This window comes from Sipha flava, unplaced genomic scaffold, assembly GCF_003268045.1.
Source record: "Sipha flava isolate LNK unplaced genomic scaffold, YSA_version1 76_pilon_pilon, whole genome shotgun sequence".
In the NCBI taxonomy this organism is placed as follows: Eukaryota; Metazoa; Arthropoda; class Insecta; order Hemiptera; family Aphididae; genus Sipha; species Sipha flava.
In genome coordinates this window covers 786878-806170 of record NW_020273616.1, presented here as the reverse complement: position 1 = coordinate 806170, position 19293 = coordinate 786878, and the positions used below count along the sequence as shown (strand labels likewise).

General features: G+C 26.1%; 1 protein-coding gene across 5 annotated transcripts in view; it reads right to left on the bottom strand.

Annotated features, from left to right (window-relative positions):
* The window catches only part of LOC112692822 (voltage-dependent calcium channel subunit alpha-2/delta-3), a 28882-nt gene extending 13311 nt beyond the window's left edge, over positions 1–15571 (bottom strand). For 3 of the 5 annotated variants that reach the window (XM_025567620.1, XM_025567622.1, XM_025567621.1), the window contains exons 1-14: positions 15248–15571; positions 14970–15051; positions 12335–12442; positions 11915–12128; positions 11672–11803; positions 9701–9960; positions 9445–9558; positions 9146–9350; positions 8940–9076; positions 8735–8875; positions 8578–8670; positions 2260–2340; positions 2127–2201; positions 7–111 (exon numbers count right to left, since the gene is read on the bottom strand). In XM_025567620.1, coding sequence (XP_025423405.1) covers positions 7–111; positions 2127–2201; positions 2260–2340; positions 8578–8670; positions 8735–8875; positions 8940–9076; positions 9146–9350; positions 9445–9558; positions 9701–9960; positions 11672–11803; positions 11915–12128; positions 12335–12442; positions 14970–15051; positions 15248–15342 — 1842 coding nt within the window. In that variant the 5' untranslated portion in view covers positions 15343–15571. Of the gene's footprint in view, positions 1–6; positions 112–2126; positions 2202–2259; positions 2341–3035; positions 3093–8577; positions 8671–8734; positions 8876–8939; positions 9077–9145; positions 9351–9444; positions 9559–9700; positions 9961–11671; positions 11804–11914; positions 12129–12334; positions 12443–14969; positions 15052–15247 lie in introns of all 5 variants that reach the window. The other 2 variants (XM_025567619.1, XM_025567623.1) reach the window with 2 other exon arrangements.
* Positions 15572–19293: the final 3722 nt, after the last annotated feature.

Here is a 19293-nt window from a genome sequence, read left to right as displayed (position 1 = left end):
ACTAACCGTAAGAATACTTTGATCAAATTCCCTTGGATTATTATCTGAATCTACGAGTTCCACTTCAGTCAGATCAATACTATTGTAATTCGGCTTTAAAATATCTTCAAACTAAAAATATTAATTTTTGTAAAAATAATTTACCATAAGAGCAATTTCAATAAGTATATTATAATTAGTTATTAATTAACACATTTATTATATGTGTAATAGAACTATATAAATAGCTGTATAATATAATAACAGTGCATTTTCAAATGTAAGAATAACATAGCTATTATAATTTGTTTATTTTACAAATAAGTGGTGAGTTAGATACTATAATGAAACTAAAACTTAAAAATTACTTAGGAAAATACTGTGGCAAATTGATGGCTTTATAATTGAGAACGGAGAATATAGAAGGAGAACTAACCAGGAAATTTAATAATTATTTTATAAACTCATTATCAGTTTATATCTAAAAAGCAAAATATTAGAATGGACAAGTCATAATTGAAGGTCTGAAGGTATAGCGAAAAACATTTTTACTGAGAGATTGAATAGAAAATGGCTTAGGGACCGGCCGAGATAAAGATGGGCATAAAGAGTGAAGATGGATCTTATGGAAATTTCAGAGGAAACTAGAATTAAAGACAATGAAGACAGAGATAGGTATATATATAGAGAGGTGTGGTCGTGGCAGCAAAAGTCCACAAAAACTAGAGAAGAAAAAGAAAAATTAAAACGTTTAAGGATAATAAAAGCAATTCAATGAAAAGTCGTGTATTTAAATTATAGAATCTAGACCAAAGGTTCCCAACATTTTTTGACTCACGGCACTCTTTATTATTTTCTAAAAATGTGGAGACACCCTATAACCTATGCCCTATATTCTATAGTTTATACTGAATACGCAATACTAATATACTGTATATTGAATATTGCATATTGTATATTGTATATTGAAATTTATATTTTGTAACTTCGGTTTTATTTAGCATTAATAAACAATAAAGATAAGATAAAGTCACAAGTATTTCACCGTAAATAACTTTAAAACAGTTCACATCAAATCGATAGCAATCGAACCAGTATGAAAATTAAAACAGATTGAACATCTCAGTTTACTATGTAAAAATTATATATGTTAATAATTAATTCATTAAATTATATTGTATAAACCTAATTAATTAAACACAATAGGTTTTATACTATAGACATAGAGTATAGTCTGTTTTATTACTCACAGTGCTATATTTTTCATGAAGGCGTTTAAAAATAAATATATAATTCAAATATTTTTGCGGCACCCTAAATTTATTCTCACAGTACCCTAGGGTGCCATGGCACCCTGGTTGGGAACCTCTGATGTAGGCTGTTGCAGTGCCTGCCCGACGGTTTTCGAGTCCCCGTGCAGAATTTTGCGGAGCCTAACCTACATATATTAATTAATTATTTATTTATATACATCTATGTTTATTTATATTATTATGTAACTAAATATATACTAGAACTATATTTTGAACCGTTATCGACGGTAAACAATTTTAAAAGTACATGCGTGTAAAATACTGCATAGCTATGTATAATTGGTATCGTCTTAATTTTCGTTGATAACAACCCGTTTCCTGAGAAAACCACACGATCACACGGGTTGCGATTTGTGTGCTACTGGGACTATATTATTTTTATTTATAGATAACGTGCTATTCGTAATACATAATTTGTGGGGCGCGGAGCGATTGCACCGCTTGCCCACCCCTCTCTTAGGGCCGACACTGGGTTTTGGGTGATAAAGTCATAAAGATATTGGTTACCCAAAATGAACAGTGTTGAATAATCATTTATTTTATAAATAATTCAGAATAAACAATTCTGGGTTAAGATGTCTTATAGCTATTTACTAAAATCCTGATCCATAAAAATTAACAACCATCGATTTCATCTTAAAAAATATTTTTATAGGTATTTATATAATTCTTATATTAATAATTTCTTATTTTGTTAATCAACAGTAAAACTTTTGTAGTATTGATATTTGATGTAACTTAATAAAAATATGTATACATTTGGATGAAGGATTGTTATTTATGTTATTAAAATTATGTGTTAACCGTCAACCTTTGATATTAAATGTTACTTACGACTGGTCTGAGATCTGGATGCGTCACAATAAAACCATTGTTAGTAACAATAAATGCATAGTTATTGACACCCAACTGAAAAGAATTACAAGGAATATATATTTGTATATAAAGAGTATATCAATGTACGTACTAAATGAGGTGACATTGCTTCTCGTAAGTCTGATTCAGGAACATCAGTTCCAACAACACCAAGTAAATGAGCCACTTTAGTCTGTAAAGATCAAACATGTTTACTTAAAATACGTTTTTACATATTGTATGTATCAAATGGGTGCTATGCTCAAATTTACCCTTTTAATAATCGCACACCTGAAACTAGTAATATATTGTCAACGAAAAAATAAAACAACACTAACAAAATATTATTCTACTCTATCAGGCTTAAATTAAATAAATTTAAGATTTTATTTTATGTCTACAATTTACTTATAATACAAATTACATTTGATTTTCTACGCGCTAGTCTTTGACTAAGATAAATAAAACACCTTGAAAAAATTGAATTGGGGTTCAATCAGGCCAAGTAGCTATTTGAAGGCAAACCAAATATTAGTTCTAACTATATTATTTCTAACTAGATACCTAAATAAATATAATTAAAACGTATCAGACCCTTAATCTATCACCATTATTTAGAAGTTCTATCTAAGGAAACGTTATGGCTAAGCCTAGAGTTCTAGGCATTCTAATTCATTACATTTAATCTATCAAATGAGTTACCGATATTCGACGACACTTAATTTTAATACTAATACACAAAAGTTGATAGTAGAAACAGAATCTTCTGATAGAAGAATTAGTGTCAACATATAAACGAAATAATGTACTATATTAACATGAATATTAAGATTTTTCTAAGGATGACCAAAAATATAATGGCAGACTACCTGTTGAATTATTAAATACCTCTCTTGTTTCCCAAACCCAGTAGTTATCATTTATTAGCCTTCTTATTGTGATATTCTGTTGGGAAATAATTATTAAACATGTTTAGTTATTAATATAAAATAGATATTTGTTCAGTAGATATTAATTTAAATATGTATATTATCATTTATTACTAATTTTTGGTAAATAATACAGAATTTGTATGTTTTATTTATATTAACTTTATAAATAGTCATAAATTAAATTTAGCTTTAAACTTTTGATCTGATTTTAACTTCAGTTTCAAAATGTATTTAATTTTTCTGTTTTTATTTTTTAAATTTTTATCCTGCAGATTGAAAAAATTTATAATTTTATTTTCGAACGAAACATTTATAATCACCTACGCAAAAATACAAATTACTGAAATTATCTATTTATTATAATCAGAAGATTTATTAATGTTTTTTGATAAAATATAAATTAAATAATGAGACTAAATAACTAATATTATTGTTTACAGTGCTTATATGTGATTAAAAAATTGTGTTTCAATATATAGGCGGAAATTGAGTCACATTTTGGAAGGGAAAGATTACATTTTTTCAGTATAGTTTATATTTAAATAAACAAGTAAACCATGGAAACCAACATTTGGATTTATACTTAATTTTCACCATACTTATTTCATTTTTGGGAATTAAGTTAGAATTAAGTTCTTAAGTAAGTTGTTGGTTACCTTCCTACTCAATTTTCGCCCATGTTTTAGTGTCTTAAATAATTGTATATCAGCTATGTAAATTTTGAATATTTTAACTGATAAATTGTTATTTATTATATATACCTATATACATCAATATTTGAGTAATGTCCGGTCAATGACACAATACCTTATAAAATTAAGCAAATAAATCAATTGTTGTTAAAATATAAATCAAATAGGCTGGGAACTGTGAATATTGGTAATTACTACCAATTGGACGAATAATTTATACTAATATATATACATCAAAACAATATATATTTATTAAAGTTCAAAGTAAAAATGTATTCATAATTTTTTATTTTAATAATTTATTATATTTTGTAGTAATATTTTCTAGCAGATTTTATATTTATTTTATTTTAGTATTATTTTTTCCCGTTCTCTGTTTTCCAAATAACCAAATTATTTAATAGTGATAACAATGACTTTTATGCTCATGAACCATAACCACAAAATCTAATTCATATAAACTTCTAAGCAACAATAAGAACGAAATCCATGATTGTAGACATAAAATTCCCTCCGATCGGCGAGCGAAAACCTTTATATTATTTGCAAGTATAACGTTTGGTATTTTTAAATTTAATAAAGCTTTGGTGTATCATTTTTCTACTATTTCTTATTCTAACATCGATGATTTCAACAATACTCTTAAATAAAAGTATGATTAATAATTAAAAAAAAAAAAGAATATTAATTAACAACTGTAGGATATTTTATTGAACATTGTTTATACAGAACCTATACTATATTTTTAGTTAGTTAAAATTATCGATAATTATGAAAGATGAATTTAATTCCTAATAATAATGAAATATAATTTGAATTATATACATTCAGAGTTAATAGTTCATATGCTTGGCAAGGTTATAACGACGTATAATTTATAGTTTAAATTTATTATTTCAACTGATCGAGATAATCAATTACCAGTGCAATTACTAGCAGCCACTAGATAGATATAAATATAAGGTAAGACATAAAATTTTAACCTTAAGTTATTTAATATAATTAAAATACCTTTTTTAATATAGGAAAAGTGATATTATATTATCTTATTATTATAACGAATAGATTAGTCATTGAATATATGAAAGTAAACAGTGGTGTATATTCAAATTTTCTATGAGGAGGGGAGAGGGTTTAAAAAAAATAATGCACTCCAAAAACTAAAAGGATAATGTTTTTAATGGGCCGGTCATTAATATATCCTACCCTAGCAAATATTGAAATTACGCTCCTATTTTACTCTTAGCTCAAAGCGTAACAATAAATATTTTAAAATATCACTTCATATTTTTTTTTGCCCCTGGGGGAGTTAGATACACATACAATCTCGTGAATATTATCTAAAAAATAATATAAACACCAGTCTATTCTTGCAGGAAAGATCTTCTAAACTCTTAAAAAACTACAACTTAACAATTTTAGTGTATTTTATGATACATAATTTTCAATAAAACTTATATTAATAATAAAGATTTTAAATTCAATGTTACCACTAAATTGTATATTAGATTGAATACTAGCATTACGTATTAGGTAAAAATGTAAAAGAGTGATAAACTGGTTGGATGAAGTACAGGGATGTAGATAGTTAATATAACTGAATTGTTCTTATAAATTTGAATTTAATGTACCATTGATTTCGAAGTACAATTCTGATTGAAGGATATCGGGTGGACCAGCCGTTATATCTAAACATAGTTTATATGACTATATTACTATAAACATCAAATAAAGTCATAATCAGGTTGGTTTTACAAACTTAAATATAAAAAAAAAAAAAAAAAATCGCATATAAGTATAACCTTTTCATATTGATTCGATTAATTTAATATTCATTCTTAAAATTACTATAAAATGTAAATAATTACAATATACAAGTAAATCTAGTTTTTGTTTAAGATCTCCACGGTAAATATTAATAAACAACAAAATAGTTAACGTAATTTAATCGAAATTCATATAAATTTTTGGATAACTTGTTAAATGATAGATTAAAATATCTGATTTTTAAATAATTGTTATGACTTTTCAGCAATCTTTTTTTCATTTTTACTACAAAAAAGATTTTTAATAATTGTACATTCAATTTTCAAATTATAAATTAATTAAAAAAATTCTTCACATTTTCATAATTTTGCCAACATTTGAATATTAAAATAATTAAAAAAAAAATGTTGTTATCATGTACTTGTATTTTTTATATTTTTATACTGTTGTGAAAGAACCTACGAGGAGTTTTATAAAACAATTTTAAGTTTATTATATCTAAAAATAAAAATTTTATCAGACTATAATAACCTATAAAAATATTTAAAAAAAAACCAAACATTTTAAGTGCCTATAAATGACATAACAAACTTTTACATCTCTAGAAATTCGTATTATTGTATTTATTGAGTTTCTACGAATATTGTTTTTTGCGTCATAATGAAAAAAAATTTTGGTTTTGACAAAACCAATAGATATTTCGTAAATGTTGCCATTTTTTATTGTAATTTTTTTTAGTTTGAAAAGCTATTGAGAAATTTAAATAATAACCTTAATAACGTTACAGTAACGCGTTACTTTCCATTATGTTACTAGTTAACACTGTAAATACATAATATAGCCTAAATTAATTTAATATCGTTAATTGTTATGTTTCAATTTATAAAATAAAGAAAATATTTGGTAATTATAAATTTTTATTTTTATATAGTATAAGTTCCGATTTGATAAGTTAGTGTCATAATAGATCAGGGATGGTAAGCCTTTTGAACACTGCGTGCCCAAAATTACCTTTTTTTTTTTTATAGAGTGTGCCATGAAAAAAATATATTTTGTTACATTATAATTTGAATATATTAATTACATTAATAATTAATACATTAATTAATGTATTAGTATAAAAAGGTTAATTTAGGTACATAATAATAATAATAATAATAATAATTATAATATTATTGCTTTGTTAAATATTTATATTATATTATATTATTGTACTAATATTATATAATATATAATAGTAAAAATGTTTGCGTGCCATGAATTTACCATCACTGTTATAGATGAACAAGCATAGACGTGTTTACAGAATCCCTCCCCCTCCCGGCGGAATGTGCCATCAACAAAATCATATTAGGATAAAAAAATTCATGCGATCTGTACTCATTACATACCAATAGTTTCAGTAGAGTACAGTAAAGTAGTACAATGTACGTGTTTTTATTTGAATTTTAAATGTATTTTTATTATTCATGTCTACAAACAAAAAAAGTCTCATGATTTAAAAATTTATTACGACCCCTCGGCCACCAAAATCTGAACGTACGTAAACAAGTTAGACCAGTAAGAAAAAATTTAATTTGTAAATGTATTTATAAATTAATTCAGAATAAATAATTATTAAATTATTTTCAACAAAATTTGAACACATTAAGAAATGTTTTTTTTTATTTAAAAGATAAAGATGATTTTGTTATTGTATAAACCAACTAGATATAGTTCTCAAATTATTAATTTTTTTCTTATTTAGTAAGTGCATATCAACCAGACATTCATAATAAAGACCGATTTTCTATTGACCATTAATATAGGTACATAATAATCAATGGATATAATGTTTAATTGTAACAAATAACTCATTAAACTTATATGTACTAGTGAAAATCTGTTTAATCTTGGTTTTTTATATAATGACTAGGAATTGTATGTATTACCAAACATATTCGGTAATATATAAAATTATTTAAACGGCCTAGGCATTATTTGAAATGCCAAACAATGCATATGTTATGTACTAAATGTATCTTATCGACATTGATAATGTAATATTGAAAAGTTATGATGGATTTCAACTATTTAGAGGTTAAGTTGATAATTATTTACAGCTGTACAGTCTATTTGAAATTTTCACATTTCAGTCTTCCATAAAATTTAGAGCGTGGATAATCAAGTGCGCGATATAAAACATCTTTTAAATACTGAACTATTAAAGCGACAATGTGATTTAAAACATAGTACATTTTTAACTAATGAACGATATAATAAATGAATAAAACATGTTGCTAATGCGAAATTGAAAACCAAAATAAAAAGAGCCACGTGACCGGTTACTTAAAAAAATATTATGTTTTGGACATTGATAATAATAGTTAACAGATTTATCTTATTAACATATACAATTATATATTTTTGCATTAATAGAATATTTTAAATAATATGTATTTTATCTCAACAATAACAAAATCAAGATTTAAAATAAATAATAAAATTTAATAAAAATTAAAATCTCTGTACCAATATAAGATTTTAGTTATTAATTTTTATGTATTCGTATATTCTGTAATAATTGGTACTTCTAAAAAAATATATTATATAATATATAAATATATATAAAATAAAATAAATTGGCTTAGGTGTTTAGTATCATTATGAAAAAAAATAAATGGATTTCCCTATTCTACACATTGCTAATATTTTGTTCGTAATTTTATTAAATGTCTAGTTGTTATATAAAATAGCTAGGAAATGTATATAAAATATAAATATTTTACACTTCTTTAAAAATGGCTAGGTATTACATAAAAGTTCTAGCAATTATATAAAATGCCATGATATAATGATTTTCGCTAACATATATATATATTACAATTAAACACTTATTTATTAATAAGTTATCAAGCATTTTCAATTTTCTTAAATTGAATGCTGCAATGTAAAATATATATTCTAGTATATTATATTTGACTTTTATTCGTCCAAAAAAAATATTTTGTCAATTAAATTAATACAATTTAGAAGATAATAAAGATTTTATAAACTTACCATTTCAGTTTTTTTATCAAATGCTGGCATTGCAAGGGATGTTATCAAATTATATTTCTTTTGTCTATTTATATTTAAATTTTGATTTAATTCCTGTGAATATAATTAAAAATAATTGAATTATTCCCTCACGAAATAAATAAAATAATATACGTACTTGTTTCATCCGGCTATGTTTTCGTTTTGCTTCATTAATGGGATAAAAAAATTGGTCTTTTGTTTTTTTATAACTTATCGTATCCGTTCGCTGTTGAAGGCATTCTTTTATTTCCCATTCATAATCAGTCATTTTTGGATCCTATTAAATTATCATACAGTTATTTTTGAACGAAATATATTAAGATATGTTAAATTAGCATTACAATGACATCAGCATATAATGGTGTCCAAATTACTGGATGATGTGATTGATGTAATACCAAAGGTCTGGCCATTACTGGTAAATAATGAACCACTTGTTCTCGAACTTCTTCTACAGTACTTAAATGAACAAAATATCCTAAAAATAGAAAACAAATATATTTATTTTTTTTTTCAATATATTTAAAAATATGTTTTAAATATTTACCATGATTTGCACAAGCCATCCATTTCATATCTCTAATTTCTGGAACTTCTCGGCCAATCAAATATGTAAAAACTCTAACTGGCATACCCATTGTACCATTTTTCCAGTTATGAGACTTAAATAGTTCATAAAAGTTTTCTGGCACGCCATCAGTGACCAACATAATTGCTTGATTACACATAGCACCCATATTTCGTTCACGGTACTAGAATTGCAATTTGTTTCATATTGCCAAAATTGTTTTAATTTCAAAAGAATATAAATGTAACAACATAATATTGATTTCAATCATTAAGTACCTTTTCAAGTGTCTCAAATGCCCTTGTTAATGCTTCACTAAAATCTGAAATATTATTTGGTTCAGCAATATGTTCTACGCCTAATTTTAGTTCTCTTATATTTGCAAGTGTTGCCTGAAAAATCAATAAATTATTTATCTATTAAACTCATTACATTTAAATAAATAAATCTCATTGTATATAAAAAATCAAATTTATAATTTAAAGGAATTAGAAATTTTTCTTATTAAATAATGTTTTAATAGTATTTGTATACCTGTACAAGTAATCCTTCGAAGCATGGTACAACTTCATTTGTTACATTACTAAAAACAAGCACATTCACAAAGTCGTTTACAGATAGTGTGTCCAACAATGTATTTATCACATGCCTGGCAATAATTTTACTTTGCCCCATCATTGATCCAGAATTATCAACTAAAATAAGAATGTCTTTTGGGCTAGCAGCTGCTTCTACATACCAAGGTCTCATTCGGCAGTCATACAAGTCTACAGGTTTATTTGGCCATTCCATTGCTAAAAACAAAAGATAATCAAGTTATAAAATAGTTACTATTACGAGTAAATTATAAAAATTAAATTAAACCATTATTTCTTGTGTTAAATATTTGTAAAATTAATAATTACACTATATTATGAATTTCATAAAATTATCTAATAAATATCAATGAGCTTAATATAAATTGTATATTTATATCTAATTAAAAATAAAAACTATAAAATAGATTATTGCCTATCATTTTCTTTTTTTAACTAAAATTGAGTACGATATACATCGTTGATCATATACGAGTTCAAAATTAAAAATTATTAATATTATTCATAATATTTGTTAAAAATTAACAAAGAAATGTAAATTCCTACTTTTTTTTTTTTTTTTTTGGAAGGAGAATTTAAATTAATTTATAAAAAAAGGTTAGAATTTAAAATTTTTAATTCAAAATAGCGATTAAGAACCAGTTTAAACATTTAATGATAGTCAATAAACAGTAAGTAACTAGTTAAATATTGTATAATAAATGCTCTATTTGGAAAAAATATAAGTAAAACTATTGTTAGAGAAATGTTTCCTACATTTTTTCAAATTTAATCATACAGTATAGAGTTTTAGTATACTATTAGTTCCATACAAAGGCACAACTAGTGGTGGGGTCTGGGGTTGTACCCCCCTCCCCCGAAATTTTTCTGAGGTTTTTACAAATTCTACGTAGGAAAAAAAATAGTTTATCTTGAAGATGCGAAATAGCTGAATGATATGAAATACAAATATTATTCATATTATTATTCATAACAATAATAAAATGACAATATGGAACGTTTTGTAACGTTCTGTTCAACTTTAAAACATCAATAATCTTGCTACTACGATTTCTCTATAGTTGATTATCGATTGTATAATAATTTTTTTTTGTGGTATCACAATATGAAATAGAAGTTAAACAGTTTAATTTGTAATTTAAATATTTTACTCATAAACCTAATTTAATCTTACTTCCTTATCGCCACCAAATACCCGCAGAAAATGTTTATTTTTTCCAAGTTCTTTGAAAAATGATGTCTATCTATGAAATTGACATGTAAAGCGAACAGTGGTATAAGCCTTATAAGAAAATTGTTACATAAAATAACAAATTAGACCACACGTTCTATTAGAAACTTCACATAGTTGTGATGATCGAAGCGATCTTTTTGGTCGAAATCATAAAAACACAAAAAAACACACACACCATAGGTAGTAAAATCAATAAATGAATTCCTTGTTTCACTCGTAATCTAAAAAATAATTAAATAAATAATTTCTTTTTAGTTTCAAAAAGACTTTTAGATTAAAATAGTACGTAATATCTATTCGTAAAATGTAAAAGTTAATTTTATACTATTTTAAAAATGAAGTTTGTTTCTTAAATTTATAAAAGCAAGTTTGTTAAAAATACAATAAAGCAAGCCAAAATAATTTCTAAACTAATTTCAAATATTTTTACTGAATAATAATATGATTTAATATAAATCATATTATGTTATTACATCATACATCATATCAATACGATTTTTTTTTTTAATATTTCATATTCTATTTTAAAATTATTATTTGATTCTTAATATACCTAAGCTTATTTCAATTTATATAATCCTAATATTTATGTCTATTCTAATTTGCATTCAGAGTATAAAATATTATAAAATAATAAATTAAATGAATAACACCTGAATAATTTAGTATTTTTACCTGGATACTGTCTCATGAAACCAGTTGTACTGCCAAAATATTGCCATGATAATCTTGGATCTTTTTCATAATTTTTTTTAAATGTTTCATCGAGGTGTTCAGACCATTTTATAGCTTTAATTACATCAGATGCTATATTATAAAAGTTTAAAATATAATTAGTTATTATTTCATAAATTAAAATTTACTTGAATTATTAAAATATTTTAAAATGATTTATATAATTGTAAATCATTGACTTACCTCTATCATATACATAAGTTGGTACATGCACAGAACTATATGATACATTTACAGGAGTGTTGTAAAAATGAGAATTCACAGTTAAGTAATCTAATGGTAAACTTGTATTGACTGTTGCTGTTTTTGGTTTAGCATTTCGAACCTTATATTCATTTCCCGGAGCTGCTTTGTCATGGGCAGAAACAGCAACTTCTTCAACAATATCCAAAATTCTCTGAAGAATAATTTGAAAAATCAACTGTTTTATTGAACGCATTTATCAGTAATGTTAAAAATTCTATTAAGTTTTTACATTGTACGAGTACATAAATTTTTAATATCTGTCTTATATATGTTTTATAAATAGGAACTTATTCAAATTAGTTAGTACTACTTGGTTTTAAGTTATAACAAATAATGATGTATAAATTATTTTATTACTTTTAAAGCTTGATGTTTTTTATCCATCATTGACTTAATTACACTTGAAATGTTTGCTGCTAAAACTTGTCCATTTCTTCCTTCTAATTTAGCTTCTTTATTATATTTCTGTGGATAAATACATACTTATTATGTGATATATATATATATATATCAATTATTAACTTTTTTTTAAAATAGCATAACAACTATAATACTTTATTAATGGATATTTATATTATATCTAATGACTCATTGAATTTTTAAAAATAATGAATATTGTAAAATAATGATTTAAGATTAAGTACAAAAAAAAATTAAAAATTATGCTACGAGGTTATACAAAAATTGGTCGTATTTATTTAATCGAAAGTATTTTTATATTGTAGATATCAAAATGTAAATTTCTTTAAGAATTTGAGAACACAAAAGTAATATCCAATTTATAAAAATATTTTGTGGACTTTTCAATTACAATCTAGGTTGCCTTTATAGATTAAATATTGAATATAATAAGATATATTTCTTATTATTATTTTGACTTTACAAAATCACATTTTTAACACTCGATGTAATATATAATATATAATATACAATATACAAATATATACAAACACATTGATCGAGAAAATTGCATAAAAACAAAAATATTTTAAGTTTAATGTAGGGTAGTAGATACAATTCAAAAAATAATAATCAATAGAAACTTTGAATATAATAATATAATAATTCTATATTTTTGTATCTTATAAACGTAATATAATTTTGGAATAAATTTAAAAAGTTTCGCTCCACTACTTTATTCTTACTCTACATGAATACGAATATTATGTTATCCGTAGCTCTTTAGTTCCTATACTAAAACTCTCTATACTTAACAGTCACAGATTCAGAATTATTTTTTTAATATAAATATAAAAGTTTTTTTAAAAATGTTATGTTGTAAATAAGTCATAACTATAGAGCATTAATATGTAGATGGTATAATAATATAATCTTATATTTGAGGAATTGAGGCTCTTCGTGTTTTTTTTCTTGAATTAAAACCTTGCCTAATAAGTCATAACTAGTAACAATAGCTATACTCGTAGCAGAACATAGCCAGTGGCGTATTTTCATGAGTGGTTCCCAGGTCTTGACCCCCAGAAGAAAAATGTTCAAAAACCATAAATGACTTGTTACGAAGGTATAGAGAAAGAAAACATTAATTTATATAAACTGGTTGTAAATAAGTCTCCATTTGTATTTAAAATAATAATTTAATAGTATAGCTCCACTCCTTCGTTCTAACTTAACTATACCCATCAAAATCATCCTATATAAAACTCTTCTTCAACAAATCTCAGTGCATTGTTTAACTAATTAACTAGGTGACACAAATATCACCCAGTGATTATACTCTGTCGATAATATTTTGAAAGATTGGGTAAAATAATGCGAAACCAACGTATAATACAATAATCGTACTATGGTATTACATTGACTATTTTGAGAAAAACATTTTTTGTCGCTCAGTGAAAATTCCTTATAAAATGCACTGACCAATCTGGACGTATGGCATCGCAATCTGGGGCTCTGTAAAGAACTCAAATAAAAGAACTATTCAAGCTTTCCAAAACATCTTTCAATGCGTAATCACTGGTGCACCCTGGTTTGTCTCAAATGAGTCACTAAATTCCGACATCAAAGAAACTGCTGCTATCTTCTACAAGCGCTTCCATTCCAAGCTGCGAAATAATCCAAATCAACTGATCAACGAATTAGCTTCACTTACACTTCCTGGCAACCCAACTAAACGCCTCAAAAAGAACTGATGTCGCGATTTACTAAAAGATAAGCAAAGAACCTAACCGCCCACCATTATGGGATTCCCGACTTACCGCCTGCTATACTGATGAATGTGACATTCCAACGCTTCAATCGTGGTTGAAAACCAAACTTTCAGTTCTATAATAATTAAGTACTTAATAATATTCAGGGGTGTCACAAATGTGTGATTTCCTCCTCATGTGTATAATATAACCTGTGAATTATCTTAAAATATTTATACTACTTATTGTACTCGATGCATAGATTGTGATCCATCATAATGAAGTCAAATATATATATAAAAAAAAAAATAATAATAATAATATAGCTAATTATTATTTATTATTATATATTTTTATAATATTATAGAATCACTTATTTCTTTTAGAAAAATTTAAAACTTTCTCACAAAAAATTTGAAAATACGCCTTTGAACATAATTATTATAATTTGTAATCGGAAGTGTTCGAATGATTTAACTGCAGACTTTAATTTTGGGGATTTTAATCTGTTACATTAAATTATAAATTTTACCATTACGTCGTATTTTTTCCTAACTACCTACTTAATTTTAGAATCGTATTTTTTATCTTCATAATAATTGAAAGATTAAATTAATATAATTTGTCTACCTAATTTGAATCTTTGTTAGGGTAGTATGATTATAGTTGAAAAATACTTATAGAATAAAAAAAGTTCAAGGAAAATCTATCCTTTGTCAACCCCCCCTCCACGCCCACGCGATCACTAAAAATATGCCACTGCAAGTAGTTATGTCGTGAATACATATATTTATGTATCTGACAAAATGTATGTTATATGCCTGTTATATAGACGCAGTACTTACGCTTTGCAGTGATTTTCTATTAGTTATGTACTCGCCGCAGTTCCACAATTCAAAGTATAATTTTTCAGCCCATGTCTGTAGCCTATACACGTTCCACACAAATCATTTATATTATTAATTCGACCGACACACGTATATATAATACTATAATGTAATAAATATGTACATGTTTTAAATATTTATTTTAACATGTCGATTTAGTAGATATATAATAAAAATATTTTTATTTAAATATAAATATATATATTATGTGTGTGTGTGTGTGTATTTATACTTACAGTGCAGTTTTAACGGGTTCGAAATCGTGTTGAACGCATTCACGAACGGTGCACGTGTAAAAGAACAAGATTACTATGACTTTGGCGGAACTCATGATTATTAATCCACGAACGGTTATGTGAGGGTATCATATATTGCCGAACAACGACGTTTGTATTTTGTGTGTAGATTACGTGCAGAGCGGAACGTTGCGCGTTCTACGTGGTCTATCAGTATAATGCAACGGTGGCGGTGGTGTTTCTAAAACACAAATAAGCAGCCGTGCGTTGTTGTCGGACACGGACCGATCGATATGTGGTCCCCGAGGTGACTGAAACGGGGCGCATGGGTACAAATCGCGCGCGCACACACTTTCGGGCGGTCACACGCTCATTCGCACGCATACACACACTTACGCTAGTTCACACACACACGCGCGCGTCACACAGTCCCACACGCACACAGACGGTGAACAGAGCGTTTATCGCCTGTCCGTGTCACACATACGCTTTTGATTAAAAAAACTCGTTGATTTTTTTTTCCACTACGGTTGGAACTTTAAAACGTTACACTTTTACACTTCAGAATGCAACAAAATAAAGTTCGTCAGTTACTCGTGGCTTTAAGGTGTTTGAAGTTTTCTTACCTAAGCAGATTCCCAGGGTAGTTGGGTAAAGGTTAGGTAGCGGCCAATACCACTTGCAACGTGTAAAGGGGGGCATACACGGTCAGTCATGAATGTCAGTTTTTTTGATTGTCACTCACTATGAATGTCAATGTTGACATACATGGTCAATCATGAATGACAATAATTTGATAATTTTTCATAAAAACAAATGAGACCATAATTAATGTTATTTATTTAATTGAAGGTTTATAGTTTATACCTATCATATGATAGTATATGATTGTACCCTATTTAATATCTACATTTTCTAAATCATATATAAATGGAAGAAGCTTGTATTGTAATTATTGTAGCTTTGGCTACAGATAATTCAGATGAAGGAGAGAAACGAAATAAAATTAAAAGAACATGGTCAAAAGAATGGTTTTTAAAAAGGACAAAATACACACATCATAACCTACTAGATGAACTATTATTGACATCAAATGAAGATTATGCAAATTTCCTTAGAATGGACCATTCAACATTTATGGAATTATTAGAAAAAGTTGAAACTTATATCAAAAATATATTATAAAATATGATTTGTGATATTATGTTTTGAATGGCAACGTGTATAAATCATTACCGCACATGGTCAGTTATGATTGCCAAACACTTTGATTGACGACAAAAAATCAAGCGTGTTTGAAATTCATCAGTCAAGAAAAAAGATTGACATTCATCGACCTAGACGATCAATCATGAGTGACAATCACAAAACTGACATTCATGACTGACCGTGTATGGCACCCTTAAGGTATGGTGTAGGAACGTGTGGATACAATGTTTTCAACACACACCGCGATCGCAATTATTAGTACAGTGATCACCAACTGACGAACTGCAGTCCAAATCCGTTCCGCGGAAGGTACCTATGTATATAGCTGAACCGATAATATATCCTACTTAAATGCTTGAATTACATTTTTTAAATAATTTTTATAATTTTCAATGAAAAAGTGGAATATTTCATTTGATTTAGCATTATTATATGATTTTATTTGACTCATACTACAGTTGTCTCACTTAACACATTCATGCCCAAGGTTAAATTATTATTTAAATTTCCTTTTATTTGAGTTTTTCCTACAACTTTTGCACTTTGGAATCTAATAAAATTCCAAGAAAAAAAATTGTCCATAGTTTTCTAATTAAAATGTGTTCTAAGTATAGGTCTGTGGGTAGATAAGATATGATACAAGACATTTTACTCACTCTGATGGCTGTAATTAGAAATAATAATACAATATATCTATTACATAATTGATAATACATACAATTTGAATCGTCTACTCAGAAAATTAATTTTATTCATTGAAATTTATGAAATTATTTTATTCATTGAAAAAAATCTAAATTATTGTAATGTATGAAACTGTATATTACACATCAAATTAACACCAACATCACATTTTGTACATCTTGAAGTAAATGCAAAATAGTGAATGAAAAATGTACGACCGTACAAAAACTGTTTTATAATAATAATATCAGTTAATAATAATTTTCTTCAATTCGTTTATTTATTATTTTAATTTTCCGGATTCCAATAGATATTACTTTCTGACTCTGTACTAGAAGGTAACTGAATTAAAATAATAAATACACGAATACCAATTCGAATGACATAACCAGTATGATGGCATGCATAAATGGAATCAAAATTTAGCGAAATTCTAGCATAGATAATTGCAGCCTAATTAAGACACTGGATATTCCGATCGTTGGACAACTTGTATACATCAAGAATGGGTAACGCTTAATCAATTACGCACAGGACATGGTTGCTCTAGAGCAGTGATGTCCAACCTTTTTCGTTTGGCGGGCCACTTTGGTAAACAATTATCTTCAAGCGGGCCACAAAGTACATAAGTACAAAAATAATCTTATATATTGGACTTGTTTTTTTATCTTTTATTGTCTACTGAAAAGATTATGAATTGAGGTACACATTAGTTTGATTATTATGTTATTTTAAGTACACGGGTGATATCGATATTTAATTGTAAAGTTTGCGTATGAAAATGGCAGACAGAAAAAAAAACGCAAATATATTGATGATTGCCGAATTTTTAATGGTTTATAAATTACTTTTTCATTGAAATTAATGGAAAAGCAGTTTGTCTTGTGTGTCGTGAAACGGTTTCAGTTTTTAAAGAATTTAATATCAAACGACATTATGAATCAAAAAATGTTCATTTAAATTTTTTATTTTATTTTAGAAAATTCGTAACGGGCCACATGTGGCCCGCGGGCCGCGGGTTGGGCACCACTGCTCTAGAGGGATAATTCATAAATGGAAAATGAGAGATCATTTAAACTGTGTCCATTTATTACAAGCCATCTCCTAAAAAATAAGCGATTACCTTCTCTACGTTTTTAACAGCATAATGGAAAAACATCATGAAACTACCAACAACATGGTCCTTTGGATAAGATTACTTAACATTGGATTCCAATAAAAATGGAATATTTATATACATTATGGAAAAGTTATCTTCAGCATTAATTTTTAGATAAAATATTGTTTTGTGAATTATATAACTGTGACTAGTCTGTAAAGCTTGCATATTATACCATACGATAATTATAATATTAATTATCAGATGAAATATATTTTAAAAAATAACAGTAGCATTACTTTTTCTAAGTTACATTAAAAATGTTAATTAGATTTAATTTATTTCTAAGATAAGTATAATATATATTCTTTCGGTATTCATTTTCAATAAATAAACACATAGTTTATGAATAAAAATATTAATTTTTAGAAGATGGTAAACAAATAAGAAAAAAATTAAGGTATCAATTTACTTATAAAAATAACAAAAGCAATTATATTAATAATTAATATCAATCATTTTATTATAAGATTTGATACACATTTATCAACGAATGGAATGCAGAATAGAATAGGTTTTCAACAATAAACATATTGTCATGAGGCTATAAAATATATTACTACAGACAATACAAATCAGTTAAATCTTAAAAAATAAAAACTAATCAATAGGAAAAGGATAGTAACAAAATGAATAGGAGTATTATTGTATGATCGTCACATAATGCGATTCTATATAAACTAAAATTAAATGGTAAAATTAAATAATGATTGAACAATTTTAAGTGGATTTTAAATTATTCTAAAAATGAGAGGTATGTATGAACATTTTCATTTTAATTGATTAGTTAATTTATTTATTTTGTATTAAATAAAAAAATCATTTGGGTTATAGAGAAGACATTTGATGTTAAAAATTTGTTAAAAAATGTTTAAACTTCTCCCTATGATGTAAAAAAAAAAAAATGTATAAATACATTCAAAAGCTCGTTTTAAAACAAACAACAATTTTTTTTACATCATTTTTCCCTAAAAATGTTTTATAACAATGATTA